Source organism: Scyliorhinus torazame, chromosome 10 (assembly GCF_047496885.1).
Source record: "Scyliorhinus torazame isolate Kashiwa2021f chromosome 10, sScyTor2.1, whole genome shotgun sequence".
Lineage (NCBI taxonomy): Eukaryota > Metazoa > Chordata > Chondrichthyes > Carcharhiniformes > Scyliorhinidae > Scyliorhinus > Scyliorhinus torazame.
Genome location: NC_092716.1, coordinates 134,989,778 through 135,005,288, shown reverse-complemented (window position 1 = coordinate 135,005,288; position 15,511 = coordinate 134,989,778). Strand labels below are relative to the sequence as shown.

Genomic DNA, 15,511 nt, shown 5'->3' with positions numbered 1-15,511 from the left:
GCTCCACCAGTCGAACCAAGTTCAGTTTATGCAGCTGCACCCAGCTCCGCGCCACCTGGATACCCAAATGCCTGAAACTAGCTCCCACCACCCTAAACAGCAACTCCCCCAGTCTCCTTTCCTGCTCTCTGGAACTCCTCATTCTTTCCCATGTTCAATTTATATCACGAAAACCTGAATTCCCCCCAAATCTCCATAATACCTGCAATGCTGCCCACTGGGTCCTAAATATACAATAACACGTCGTCAGCGTATAGCGAGACCGTATGCTCAGCAGCCCCCTTCCCGCCGCCCCACTGAATCCCTCAGCACCCTAAGTGGCACTGCCAAAGGCTCGATCGCCAACACGAAAAGCAATGGGGAGAGCGGGCACCCCTGCCTCGTCCCTCGGTGTAGCACAAAGTTCCCTGAACTCACGCAGTTCATCCGCATGTTCGTAACCAGCGCCTTATATAACAGCCGGACTCAATCGACAAACTCCTGCCCGAACCGCCCCAGTACCTCCGACACACCCGCCCACTCCACCCGATCAAAAGCCTTCTCCTCGTCCATCTCCACCACTACCTCTACCTCCTGCCCCTTCAAAGACATCATAATTACACGGAGTAGCTTCTGCACATTCGCTGACAACTGCCTTCCCTTCACAAACCCCATCTGATCCTTGCCTATCACCCCTGGCATACAGTCCTCAATCCACGATGCCAGCACCTTCACCAATAACTTGGCATCTACGTTCAATAATGATATCGGGCGGGACGACCCACACTGCTCCGGATCCTTATCCTTCTTTAAAATCAGGAAGATGGAAGACTGCGACAACGTGGGGGGAGCTCTCCCCTCTCCTTCGCTTCATTATACACCTCACCAGCAGTGGCCCCCAGGTCCGCCCCAAACTTTTTATAAAACTCTACCGGGAACCCGTGCGGCCCCGGGACCTTACCCACTTGCATCGCCCCCATACCATCACTTTCCCCTGCCCAATTGGGTCCCCAGAGCCTGAACCAGCCCCTCCCCTAGTTTGGGAAACTCCAACCCATCCAGGAACCGCCACATCCCCTCCTCTCTGGTCGGGTCTCCGACTCGTACAGCCTCCTATAAAAGGCCTCAAACACCCCCAATCAACCCCTCAGGGTCTATCACCACCTTACCTTTATCATCCCTACCTCTACCAATCATCCTCTCTGCCTCGTGCTTCCTCAATTGATGGGCCAACATCCGACTCACCTTTCGCCCATGCTCATACACAGCCCCTCCGGCACTTTGCAATTGTCCGACCACCTTCCCCATAGAAATTAGCCCAAACTCCATCTGGAGCCTCTGCCACTCCTTCAACAACACCGCCTCGAGCACCTCCGAATATCTCCTGTCCACCCTCAAAATCTCATCCACTAGCCTCACACTCCACTTTCTCCTTGTGCGCCCAAATCGATATAAACTCTCCCCAGACTACAGCCTTAAATGCCTCCCACAACGTGGCAGCTCTGACCTCCCCGTATCGTTCTACTCCATGTAGACCCGAATGGCGGCCCTCGCCCGCTCACACACCTCCTCATCCACAAGCAACCGGATGTCTAGCCTCCACTGCGGCCATTGCAGTGGAGGCTAGACTCCCCAGCCACCCGTAAATCTACTCAATGCGGCGCATGGTCGGAAATCACAATCGCTGAATACTCCGGGTCGCCCCCCCCCCCCCGCCAGCAATGCCTTGTCCATCATTAAAAATTCAATCCGGGAGTACAACTGGTGCATATGGGAGAAGTATGAAAACTCCTTCACCCTCGGTCTCCCAAAGAGCCACGGCCCACCTCACCCCCACAGCCCCCCCCCCCCACCATGCGCTCCATGAACCCCCTCAGCTCTCTCGCCACTGCCGACATCCTCAATGACTTGGGACTCAGATCGGATCTATGACCGTATTAATATCCCCTCCCCATAATCAACCGATGCGAGTCGAAGTCCGGAATGTTCGCGCCTCATAAAATCCACGTCATCCCATTTCAAGGCATAAACATTTACCAAAACCACTGGCACTCCTCAAACTTACCACTAGCCATCATATACCTCCCCCCAGATTGGCCTCAATGCTCTCCATCTTGAAAGCAACTCTCTTATTGACTAACTCCGCCACCCCACTCGTATTCATATCCAGCCCCGAATGAAACACTTGGCCCACCCATCACTTTCTCAGCCTCGTCTGATCCCCGAACTTCAGGTGCGTCTCCTGCAAAAAAGCCACGACCGCCTTCAGGCTGCTCAGATGCATGAACACACACAGCTGTTTGACCGGCCCATTCAACCCCCCTAACGGTCCACGGATCCCCAGGCCCTTCCCCTGTCGATCAGCCATATCTCTTTTTGAGCTAGCACACAGCCACGTCACGTGCCCCTCCAGACCCGCCCTCGGATGTCCACCGCCATCAAGCTCTCCCCAACAGCACGCCAACCACACCCTTTGTCAGCAACTCCCCCCTCCCTCAAACAAACAACCAACCCCCCATGCTTTCCTCCTGGCAGCCCCCCGCTTCACTCCCATTAACTAGCCCGCTCAGCTAGCATGGTGGCCCCCGCCCAAGGCCTCCAACTCTCCAACTTCTCTTCTATCCTCCAGTTCTCCTCTCTCCCCCCCCCGACCATTTCATCTGCCAACACACAAAAAGTAACAAAAGGCACACTCACCATCACTGCTCCCTGCCCTGGAATATCCAATATCCACCCCCAGTCACTGTAAACCCCTCCAAAATTCAACGTCCTCATACTCCTCCCAATCCACTGTCCCTCATAAAGTCCTTCACCTCCTCTGGAGAATCGAAATAAAGCTCTTGTTTCTGGAAAGTCACCCACAGGCAGGCCAGGTATAATACTCCAAACTTCACCCCCCTCTCAAAGAGGGCAGCTTTATTCAGTTGAATCCAGCCCTCCTCTTTGCCAACTCCGCACCCAGGTCTTGGTGGACCCGCAGCTCACACCCTTCCCAGGTACATTTTGTGGCCTGTCTTGACCATAATAGGATCTTTTCTTCATCCAAAAAGCGATGCAGCTGCATCACCATCGCCCTTGCTGGCCCCTCCACCTGCAGTCTCCGCAGCGCCCTGTGCGCTCAGTCCGTCTCGACAGGCTAATCAAAGGCCCCTTCTCCCATCAACTTCTCCAGCATACCCGCCATATACACAGCAGCCTCCACAACTTCAATGCCTTCAGGCATCCCAGCAATCCTCACATTTTGCTTCCTGGAGCGGTTCTTCAGGTCCTCCACCTTCTCCCTCAGCCGCTTCTGGTTTTCCCGCATCAATCCCAACTCTGCCGCCAATGAGGCCACCTGGTCCTCATGCTCCCCCATTGCCTCCTCCACTTTCTAAATCACCCAGCCCTGGCACTCCAGTCTGTGCTCAACTCACTCAATCCCAGATCTCAGCAGCTCCACTACCTTGGCCAGGCCTTCCAGGGCCTCTTTCCTCTGCTGCTGGAACTTGTTATTCAAGAATAATATGATCAGGGATAGTCAGCATGGCTTTGTGAAGGGTAGGTCATGCCTCACAAACCTTATTGAGTTCTTTGAGAAGGTGACTGAACAGGTAGACGAGGGTAGAGCAGTTGATGTGGTGTATATGGATTTCAGCAAAGCGTTTGATAAGGTTCCCCACGGTAGGCTATTGCAAAAAATACGGAGGCTGGGGATTGAGGGTGATTTAGAGATGTGGATCAGAAATTGGCTAGCTGAAAGAAGACAGAGGGTGGTGGTTGATGGGAAATGTTCAGAATGGAGTACAGTCACAAGTGGAGTACCACAAGGATCTGTTCTGGGGCCGTTGCTGTTTGTCATTTTTATCAATGACCTAGAGGAAGGCGCAGAAGGGTGGGTGAGTAAATTTGCAGACGATACTAAAGTCGGTGGTGTTGTCGATAGTGTGGAAGGATGTAGCAGGTTACAGAGGGATATAGATAAGCTGCAGAGCTGGGCTGAGAGGTGGCAAATGGAGTTTAATGTAGAGAAGTGTGAGGTGATTCACTTTGGAAGGAATAACAGGAATGCGGAATATTTGGCTAATGGTAAAGTTCTTGAAAGTGTGGATGAGCAGAGGGATCTAGGTGTCCATGTACATAGATCCCTGAAAGTTGCCACCCAGGTTGATAGGGTTGTAAAGAAGGCCTATGGAGTGTTGGCCTTTATTGGTAGAGGGATTGAGTTCCGGACTCGGGAGGTCATGTTGCAGCTGTACGGCCGCATTTGGAGTATTGCGTACAGTTCTGGTCACCGCTTTATAGGAAGGACGTGGAGGCTTTGGAGCGGGTGCAGAGGAGATTTACCAGGATGTTGCCTGGTATGGAGGGAAAATCTTATGAGGAAAGGCTGATGGACTTGAGGTTGTTTTCGTTGGAGAGAAGAAGGTTAAGAGGAGACTTAATAGAGGCATACAAAATGACCAGAGGGTTAGATAGGGTGGACAGTGAGAGCCTTCTCCCATCAAAGATGGAAATGGCTGGCACGAGGGGACATAGCTTTAAACTGAGGGGTAATAGATATAGGACAGAGGTCAGAGGTAGGTTCTTTACGCAAAGAGTAGTGAGGCCGTGGAATGCCCTACCTGCAACAGTAGTGAACTCGCCAACATTGAGGGCATTTAAAAGTTTATTGGATAAACACATGGATGATAATGGCATAGTGTAGGTTAGATGGCTTTTGTTTCGGTGCAACATCGTGGGCCGAAGGGCCTGTACTGCGCTGTATTGTTCTATGTTCTAAGAACTCCACCCGCTGCTCCATCAACCACTGGGCGGGCAGCGCACCCTCTTGCCCTCGTCATCCTTCCTGTGGTGCACCACAAAAACTCTCCTGCTCTAACTGCTCTTTCTTTCTCGATGTGCTCCTCAGCAGCTGACCCATGCACCAGAGGAGTATTGCCTGCTTCCCATTTGGGATTTCATCAGCCCCAGTGTTTTTCCAGCGGGTAATGGAGAATATCTTGCGGGGTCTGCCAAAGGTTGTGTCGAGCTGGATGACGTGCTCATCACTGGCACTACAGAGAAGAAGCATTTGGACAGCCTGCAAGAAGAACTTGGGCGTTGTTAACCACAGGGAGGGCAGTGGAACAACTCAGGAAGGCGAGGGGGGCGATCTACGAGCATGGTGAGAAGGCTAGCAGGATGCTTGCATAGCAGCTCAGAAAGAGGGAGGCAGCTAGAGAAATAGGGAAAGTTATTGACGGGGGTGGAAACTTGGTTGGGGATTCGGCAGGGGTGAATAAGACGTTTATGGATTTCTACAGCAGGCTGTACAAGGCGGATTCCCCTACGGGGCCAGAGGGGATGAGGCACTTCCTAGAGGGGCTGACTTTCCCGAAGGTGGACGGGGAGCTGGTAGAGGGACTGGGGGCCCCGATCGGGTTGGAAGAGATAGTGGAGGGCTTGAAGGCCATGCTGTCGGGTAAGGCCCCGGTACCGGAGGGTACCCAACGAGTTCTATAAAAAGTTCTCCGGGATATTGGGACCGGTGCTGATGAAGGTGTTCAATGAGGCAAGTGAAAGAGGGGTTCTGCCACAGACGATGTCACAGGCCACGATTTAGCTTATCCTGAAACGGGACAAGAACCCGGAGCGATGTGGGTCCTACAGGCTGATATCCTTGTTGAATGCAGACGCCAAACTGTTGGCCAAACTTTGTCCTCCAGGATTGAGGATTGTGTACCAAACGTTATTGGGGAGGATCAGACGGAGTTCGTTAAGGGCAGGCAGCTGGTGGCCAATGTAAGAAGGATGTTAAATGTGATCATGATGCCCCCGGAAAGTAGGAAGGTGGAGGTAGTGGTCGCAATGGATGCGGAAAAAGCTTTATAGGCGGTTCTGGGGCGGTTCGGATTTGGGAGGGGTTTTATTGACTGGGTCAGGTTGCTGTAACAGGCTCCTGTGGCAAATGTACGGACGAACAGGATGACTTCGGACTATTATAGACTGCACCGGGGGACGAGACAGGGATGCCCCCTCTCCCCACTGCTGTTTGCGCTGGCTATAGAGCCGCTGGCAATTGCTCTGAGAGCCTCTAGGGGCTGGAAGGGGCTGGTCCCGGGGGGGGGGGGGGGGGGGGGGGGGGGGGCAGCATGGGTGCGTATGGAGGCGGTGTCATGCAAGGGCACAAGTCGGGGGGCGCTGGTAACTGCGCCTCTGCCGTTCCCGCCGGCGCGGTACTCCACCAGCCCCGTGGTGGTGGCAGCCCTGAGAGTCTGGGGGCAATGGAGGAGATAAGTGGGAGCAATGGGAGCATCGGTCTAGTCCCCAATCTGCGATAATCACCGGTTTGCCCCGGGGAGTATGGATGGGGGGTTGCGAACATGGCGGAGAGCGGGGATTGAGAGGATGGGGGACTTGTTTATAGAGGGGACCTTTCCGAGTATGAGGGCACTGGAGGAGAAGTTTGCATTGGTGAGGGGAAATAAATTTAGATATCTGCAGGTGCGGGATTTCTGCGTAGACAACCTTCCCGCTCCTACCTCTAAGGGGGATCCAGGACAGGGTAGTTTCCAGAGGGTGGGTAGGAGAAGGGAGCGTCTCGGACATTTACAAGGAATTTATGGGATCAGTGGAGACGCAGACCGAGGAGCTGAAGTGAAAGTGGGAGGAGGAGCCGGGGGAGAGATAGAGGAGGGCCTTTGGGCGGACGCGTTGAGTAGTCAATGCGACCACAACTTGTGCCAGGCTCAGCCTGATTCAATTCAAGGTCATTCACCGGGCCCACATCACAGTGGCCCGGGTGAGCAGATTCTTTGGGGTGGAAGAAGGTGTGCAAAATGTGCGGGAGGACCAGCGAACCATGTCCGTATGTTTTAGGCATGTCCAAAGCTTAGGGGATTTTGGCAGGGGTTTGCTGATGTCATGTCCAAGGTATTAAATACAAGGGTGGCATTGAGTCCAGAGGTAGCGATTTTCGGGGTGTCGCAGGGTCTGGGAATCCAGGAGGAGAAAGAGGCAGACGTTCTGGCCTCTGCTTCCCTGGTAGCCCCGAGACGGATACTATTAGCTTGGAGGGACTCAAGGCCCCGAAGTCAGAGACCTGGCAATCGGACATGGCTAGCTTTCTCTGTTTGGAGAAAATCAAGTTCGTCTTGAGAGGGTCATCTTTAGGGTTCGCCCGGAGGTGGCAACCATTCATCGGCTTCTTCGCGGAAAATTAATCGCCTTGCACAGTTGCAGTACACTTCACAACTTTTATACTATACTCCTTTAGCTATAAGGGCAAAAATTCCATTTGCCTTCCTTATTACCTGCTGTACCTGCATACTGGTTTTCTGCGATTCATACAGGAGGACATCCAGATCCCTCTGAACCAAAGCACTCTGAAGTTTCTCTCCATTTAGATAGTAAATTACCTTTCCATTATTCCGACCAAAATGGATAACCTCACACTTATCCACGTTAAACTCCATCTACCAAACTTTAGCCCACTCACCTAACCTATCTATATCCATTTGTAAATTCCTTATTTCCTCATTGCAACTTACTATAACAACTTATTTTATTGTCATCTGCAAATCTGGCTATAGTACCTTCTACCCCTGCATCCAAGTCATTAATATATATTGTAAACAGTTGGGAGGGATTTTCTTATGAGGAGAGATTGAGTAGATTGGGCCCGTACTCATTGGAGTTCAGAAGAATGAGAGATGAGTTTATTGAGACATGTAGCATTCTCAGGAGACTTGGTAGGATGCTGAGAGGATGTTTCTCCCTTGTGGAGAGTTTAGGACCAGAGGGCATAATCTCAGAGTAAAGGGTCACCCATTTAAGACAGAGATGAAAAGGAATTTCTTCTATCAAATGGTAGTGAATCTGTGGAATTCTTTACCACCGAGGGCTGTGGAGGCTGGGTCATTAAGTATGTTCAAGGCTGAGATAGATAGATTTTTAATCAGTAAAAGAATCAGGGGTTATGGGGATAAGGCAAGAGAGTGGAGTTGAGAATGAGATCATGGCAGACCTGAATAAATGAATGGCACAGCAGACTCGATGGGCCAAGTAGCCTACTTCTGCTCCTGTGTCTTATGGTTTTAAGAGCTTTCCTAATTATTTGCCTTACCTGCATACTAGCCTTTTGCAATTCATGCACTAGGACACGTAAATTCCCCCTACATCCCAGAGCTCTGCAATCTCTCACCATTTAGAGAATATGCCTCTTTTTTATTTCCCGTGTCAAAATGGACAACTTTACATTTGCCCACATTTTATTCCATTTTCCAGATCATTGCCCACTCACTCAACCTAGCTGTATCCTTTTTGAAGCCTCCTTCTGTCCTCTTCACAACGTACTTTTCTACCTATCCTTGTGTCATTAGCAAATGTACCAACCAAATCATCCAAATCATTTATATAAATTGTTAAGAGTTGAGGGCCAGGGCACTAATCTGTGACACACCAATCATCACATCCTGCCAACCAGAAATTTATACCTACTGTTTCCTGTTAGCTAGTCAATCTTCTACCCATGCCAATATGCTACCCCCACATCATGAGCTTTTATTTTCCGCAATAACATTTGATGAAGAACCTTATTAGCCTTTTGAAAATCCAAGTACAGTACATCCACCACTTCCGCTTTATCCAGAGCACATGGTACTTCTTCAAAGAACTCCAAAGAATTGATTAAACATAATTTCCCAAGGATGGTATGGTAGCCAAGTGGTTAGCACTGCTGCCTCACGGCGCTTAGGACCCGAGTTCGAACCTGGCCCCAGGTAACTGTCCGTGTGGAGTTTGCACATTCTCCCCGTATCTGTGTGGGTCTCACCCCCACAACCCAAAGGATGTGCAGGGTAGGTGGATTGGCCATGCTAAGTTGCCCCATAGTTAAAAACAAACATGATTTCTCTTTCACAAAGCCACGTTGACTCTGCCAGACTACCTTAAATTATCGAAGTGCCCTGCTATTATGTCTTTAATAATAGCTTCTAACTTCGCCCCATGACAGTTGTTAAGCTAACTGGTCTCTACTCCCTGCTTTTAGTCTCTTTTCCCTTTTAAATAAAAGAGTTACATTAGTTATTTTCCAATCTAATTAACCCTTCCCTGAATCTCGTGAATTTTGGAAAATTAAAACCAAAGTATCAACTATCTCACCAGTCATTTACTTGAAGAGCCAAGGATGAAATTAATCAGGACCCAGGAACTTGTCAACTCGTAGCTCCAACAATTTGTTAGGTACCACTTTGCTGGTGATTGTAGTTTTCTTAATTTCTTCCCTCCCTTCCAATTCCTGATTTACAGTTATTTCTGAGATGTTACTTATATAATGAACAGTAAGAAGTCTTACAACACCAGGTTAAAATCCAACAGGTTTGTTTCGAATCACTAGCTTTCGGAGCGCAGCTCCTTCCTCAGGTGAATTCAACCTGGTGTTGTAAGACTTTTTACTGTGCCCACCCCAGTCCAACGGCAACATTCTCACATCATTATATAATGAAGACCGATACAAAATACCTATTCAATTCATCTGGACAGACAGGATACAGGGATGTTGTTTCCTCTTACTGGGGGGGGTCAAGTAAAAGCGGTCACAGTCTCAGAATATAGCGATTTAGAAATGAGATGAGAAGAAACATCTTCACTCGGAGGGTGGTGAACCGTCAAATTCTTTGCCACAGAAGGCTGTGGAGGCCAAATCGATAAATAAATTTAAGGAGGAAATATATTTCTAGACTCTAAAGCTGTCAAGTGGTATGGGGACAGTGCAGAGTGTGGCACTGAGGTAGAGGGTCAGCCATGATCTGATTGAATGGTAGAGAAGGCTTGGAGAGCCAAATGGCCTACTCCTGCTCCTATTTTCTATGTTTCTATATTTCTATGCCATCTCTTTACTTTCCATTGTTAATTCTGTTTGTACTGAACAGACTGGTCTAAATTGGATGACGGTGTTATCTGAGAAAATACTGATTACGGTTCTGCCCAGGGGAGAAACTGGGTGTCACCCCTGGCAGAGGTATTGGTGGTTCACCTGGTGGGGGATAGCACTGCAACAGCCGAAGAAGCTTCACCGAAAGCCAAGGTGCTGGAACAAAGTAATAAGTGTAATCCTGAAGATCGGCCGGAGCAGATGATACAATCTGAAATACCAAAAAAGAACATTTCAAATAAAAGCATCAAGGTCTATGCATCCTGAACAAACCAACCGAGGTGACAGCCATGAAAATAATGCTATCCTATTTTTAATCAAGACAATTCTTTTTATAAAATTTCTAATAAATAGGAGTCACCATTTATCAATTGATGAATCAAAGAAGTTTAACCAGTCTAACTTCCGCATGGCTGGCTTACTGACATCACAATCACTGCAGTGCTAAAGGTTTTACTCAGAGTGGTGCTTCAAGATGTCACTCAGCAACAAAAAATTCTAATCCTGGTTTTCATAGCAAGTGCTATATTGGAGAATCTTCACTAGCCTGTGAAAACCCATCTTCAAACATTGATGTGTCATGTTGAGAGTCAGAGAACAATGCCAGATACCACTGGGACACATTAAAGGAGTGATCAAATTGAGAAATTAAAGATGAAAGAAGAGTTGATGGGTAAATAGAGAGAAACTATGTTCTCCAGTGGAAAAGACCAGAATTAGCCAGGCCATTACAGGATGATGTCAGGAGGTAGCTCATCACACATACAGGAGCGGAAATCAAAGATTTTCTTCCCCAAAATGTTATTGAGCCTAAGGACAAATTAATAATTTCCACATCTGTACTCCAATATTACAATGTTCATATTCCCATGGTAAACTAAACTCTATACTACAATATTCACATTCCCACACAAAACTATCCTCCAATATTAAAATATTCACATTCCCACACTACAACTTTCACATTCCCTCACTAAGCTATACTCCAATATTACTATATTCACATTCCTACACTAAACTATACTCCAATATTACAATACTCACATTCCCACACTACCATAATTCACATTCACACACTACAATATTCACAATCTCACACTGAACTATACTCCAACATTACAATATTCACATTCCCACACTACACTTTATGCTACCCTCTCGTGTACTTAATTCCAGCACTTAATTAGAACCCTTCCTACAGGGCTGATGTTCCCAAACCACAATATTCCCCATCATTTTGTGCTATAAATTCACAGAGAAGCAATGTTGACTTTCCCAGTGCCCTCATATCCCATGGCCGAAAGAAAAAGATAGCTCTTGCCTAATGTATTTAATTTTCCGAATACGGTGACTAAAGTAACAGGATAACAGGAATGTCAATGATGTAATCTACCTGGACTATCAGAAACATCTGATCAAGCCCCTCATAAAAGACTGTTAGCTAAAGCTCATGGAATTGATGGCAAATTATTGATATGGTTCGGGAATTGGCTCAATGCAAGAATATTTAAGGTAAATTATAATGGCCAGATACTCTCATTGGCAGGGTGTGACTAATGTGCCTTGCAATGATCGGTGTTGGGGAATCAACTATTCACAGTATTCATTAATGACATAGAATGCCTGCTAAATAGCTATAATTCTATACTTGACACAAAGAAAGGCGGTACTCTAAACAGTGTAGATGGAAGCACAATATTAAATTATTATTGATGGATTAGGTAAAAATGTGGCAAATTGATTTCAATGTAGACTTATGCAAGGTAATCCATTTTGGACCTGAAAAGGATAGAACAGGGTACTTCCTAAATGGCGCAAAGTGAGAATAAAATGGCGGTGCAAAGAATTTGGGGTGCAGGTGCATGGATCATTAAAATGACATGAACAGCTACTAAAATTAATCAAACAAGCTAATAGGACGCTGGTCTTAAATCTAGACGGCGAGGTGCCAAAATGCTGATCAAGGTCAACCGGTTGATTGCGAACCAGTTACCAGTCGACCACAGGCTTTCTGTGCACCACGCACTCGGCATGTGCAATGTGTGCATTCTGCGCGTGCTTTTTCTGTGGGAAAAGTAACAGTAACTTTATATGATGATACAATAGAAACAAAATGATGTACTTAATGTTGTGCACTTTTGTTAAAGGCAACTGCAAAAATCTTGCATAAGATGCTTCCTGTGGGTTGAAAGCAGAAGGCATTTAGCACATATTTAGAATACTTCTACCTGTTAACTAGGTTGGCAACTGAATATTACACAACAGTATACCTTTGCTACTAGGGGTACAGAAGCATATGTTATGCTACAGGATTTGTAACCCAGGCACCTAGATTAATGATCTGGAGGCCAAGAGTTCCAATTCCATCATGCAGTTGGATAATTTAAATTCAATGATTAAACCAGGTTTAAATTCTGGAACCGTTGATTACAAAAGTACTGATGCTTTACTAATGCCCTTTCGGGGAGGAAATCTTTGCACCACATTGGCAAATCGTATTAGGATGATTGCCAAATAAAGTATATCTCAAGACTGAAGTCTGAACACCCTTGGGCTGGATTCTCCGCAGCCTGTCGCTGTAAACGCGGCCGGCACCGGGGCAAGAATCCAGTTTGACGCCGTAATCGGGCCCGCGCAGGTCCGGCGATTCTCCGGGCACCGAAAATCGGCGTCACCGTGGAGTACGCCACGCCGCCAGGGTCCCATTGCCAGAGGCCCGCTCATCAATCCTCCGCTCCTGACCGGCCGAGTTCCCAACGGCCAGTCCCATGGCCGCCCTGGTCGGGGGCGGGCGGATCAGAGACCGGGGGGGGCCTTATAGGTGGCCAGGGATCAAATGTGCGGGGTTGATTTTCGGGCGCATGGCTGATCGGGGGGGGTCTCTTTCTTCAGTCTGGCTCCGCGATCCGAGTCCGCCATGGAGCACGGCGTGGCCGCTGGAGCTCGCCAACAGAGGTGCGGGGGCCCGTATCTGCAGCAAAAGCTGCGAGATTCACTCCGGGTCCCTACTAGCCCCCTGCAGAGCTAAGAATTAGTTTAAGTTTTTTCCAGGAATTTCAGGAGTAAAACTCCACCGTTCTTACTTCGGCGTGTGGAGATAGTCTCATTTTCGGAGAATCTAGCCCCCTTGTCTATAGAACTCGAATACAAGTGGGTAGAAGCCATGCTTCAGCTACACAAACCCTGGTTGTATCACATCTGGAGTATTGTGAGCTGTTCTGGGCAGCAGACCATAGGAAAGATGCATTTTCTTGGAGGGAGTGTAGGGTAGGTTTACCAGGCTGACACCTGGACTCCAAGGTAAAACTGTGAGGAGTGAATAAATAGAGTTGTATTCCATGGAATTTAGAAGGCTACAGAGTAGTTTGATGGAAGGGAACTGCTGGATAGATTTGGAGAAACTATTTCTAATTGCTAGGGAGTCCAGAATTGAGCATATTGCGAAAGATGGAAGGGAACAGCTGGATAGATTTGGAGAAACTATTTCTACTTGCTGGGAAGTCCAGGATTGAGCACATCAGCAAATTAATTCAGTGAAGACCTTTTAAGCTGAAATTAGATAACATTTCTTCACACAAAGGGTGATAGAAGCTTGGATTTTTTTTCTGCAAAAGGCATTTGATACTGAATCACATCCCATGCTATCTTGCCCTATACGACTCACATTCCCACACAAAACGATACTTGATCCTCCAGGATATATGCAGTTGCATTTTTTATTTGACATTTCTCATTCAAGTCAGCTACAGTGAAGTTCTGCACATGAACAAAGCAAAATAATGTTATTACCCGGCTCAACCTTGAAATCGCTAAGGAAACAGAAGTTTTAAACTCTTCAGGATTCTTCTGTGCAAGTCTGGTGATCAGACTTGTAGCAGCAGTTACAACACCCTGTATGAAAGAGACATAAGACAATCAAATAAATCATAATGATCCTTCAGTGAATGTACGTTATTGAAAGGAAATCTTGAATGGTGTTACCAAGTGCTGGTCATTCAAAAGGTGAACCACTCGTGACGTCCATTCTCCCATGGGTACGAGATCTGGAGATGTTCTATACAACCGCAACAGACACAGAGCAGCACTCTGTTTTGCACTGTCCATAGTATCCCTGAAACATGAATACACAACCTATAACATAAGAAACAACACAACACAATCACTCTTCCATAGGATTGTCAAAAAGGAACACGGGAATTAAAAAAGAACTGGAAATGTTCAATTTGCACACCAATGTCTGAAAGATTAACCCTACACCAAAATCTGCAAAGAGTCACACCCAAAATGTTCAAATGGTTTGCTCGCCCAGACGCTGTTGGACCTGCCATGTATGTCACAAATGTCTCAATTTCTTAAATGCTGCTGCCTTGCCTCCCTATAAAATAGGGAGTGCATTACTGCCATATCCACCTAATAGCATGGTCAAGACCAGAAATGTACCACACAGGAAACAGCCAACCTAGGTGGAACAATAAAGCTTCAATATGTCAAAAGTTTAACTGGTTCTTCCTTTCTATTGTGCATTAATAACAAGGCCCTAGATGCGTGATGTGGAAATAACAGCTCATACCACCCGAGTTGGAATAAATGGGTCTTTTTCCGATTGGCAGGCAGTGACTAGTGGGGTACCGCAGGGATCTGTGCTAGGACCCCAACTGTTCACATTATATATTAGTGATTTGGATGAGGGAACGAAGTGTATTATCTCCAAATTTGCACAATATACAAAGTTGGGTGGGGGGTGAGCTGTGAGGAAGATGTAGAGATGCTTCAGCAGGATTTGGACAGCCTGAATGAGTAGGCATATACATGACAGATACAGTATCATCTGGATAAAAGTGAGATTATTCACTTTGATAACAAAAATAGGAATAGATTATTATTTGAATGGGTTTAAATATAGAGAGGTGAATACTCAGCAAGGTATACCTTTGTGTCTTTGTGCATTAGTCGCTGAAAGTAAGTGTGCAGGTACAGCAGGCAGTAAAGAAAGCAAATGGTATGATGGCCCTCATAGGGAAATGATTTGAGTATAGGAATAGGGATGTTTTATTGCAATTGTATAGGGCATTGGTGAGGCCAAGCCTGGAGTATTGTGTGCAGTTTTGGTGTCCTCATCTGAGGAAAGATGTTCTTGCTATGGAGGGAGTGCAGCAAAGGTTTACCAGGCTGATTCCTGGGATGGCAGGACTGTCATATGAAGAGAGACTAAATTGGTTAGGATTATATTAATTGGAGTTTAGAAGAGGGAGAGGGGATCTCATAGAAACCTACAAAATTCTAACAGGATTAGACAGGATAGATTCAGAATGAATGTTTCCGATGTGAGGGAGTCCAGAACTAGGGGTTACAGTTTGGGGATAAGGGATAAACCTTTGAGGACTGAATTGAAGAGAAATTTCTTCACCCAGAGAGTGATGAACCTGTGGAATTCATTGCCACAGAATGTAGTTGAGGACAAACGTTGTGTAATTTCAAAGAGGAATTAGATATAGCTCTTGGGGCTAAAGGCATCAAGGGATATTGGAGGGGGGTAGGGGGGGAGAGAAGGTGGGATCAGGGTACTCAACTTGATGATAATCTCTGATCATAAATGACGGAGCAGGCTTGAAGTGCCATACGGCGTCCTCCTGCTTC

At 47.2% G+C, this 15,511-nt stretch overlaps 1 protein-coding gene across 1 annotated transcript in view; it reads right to left on the bottom strand.

Moving 5' to 3' along the window:
- Nucleotides 1–15,511, bottom strand: part of LOC140430945 (AP-2 complex subunit alpha-2-like) — a 705,690-nt gene that overhangs the window by 577,243 nt on the left and 112,936 nt on the right. The window contains exons 5-7 of the mRNA XM_072518780.1: nucleotides 13,856–13,985; nucleotides 13,664–13,765; nucleotides 9,977–10,085 (exon numbers count right to left, since the gene is read on the bottom strand). Coding sequence (XP_072374881.1) covers nucleotides 9,977–10,085; nucleotides 13,664–13,765; nucleotides 13,856–13,985 — 341 coding nt within the window. The remainder of the gene's footprint in view (nucleotides 1–9,976; nucleotides 10,086–13,663; nucleotides 13,766–13,855; nucleotides 13,986–15,511) is intronic.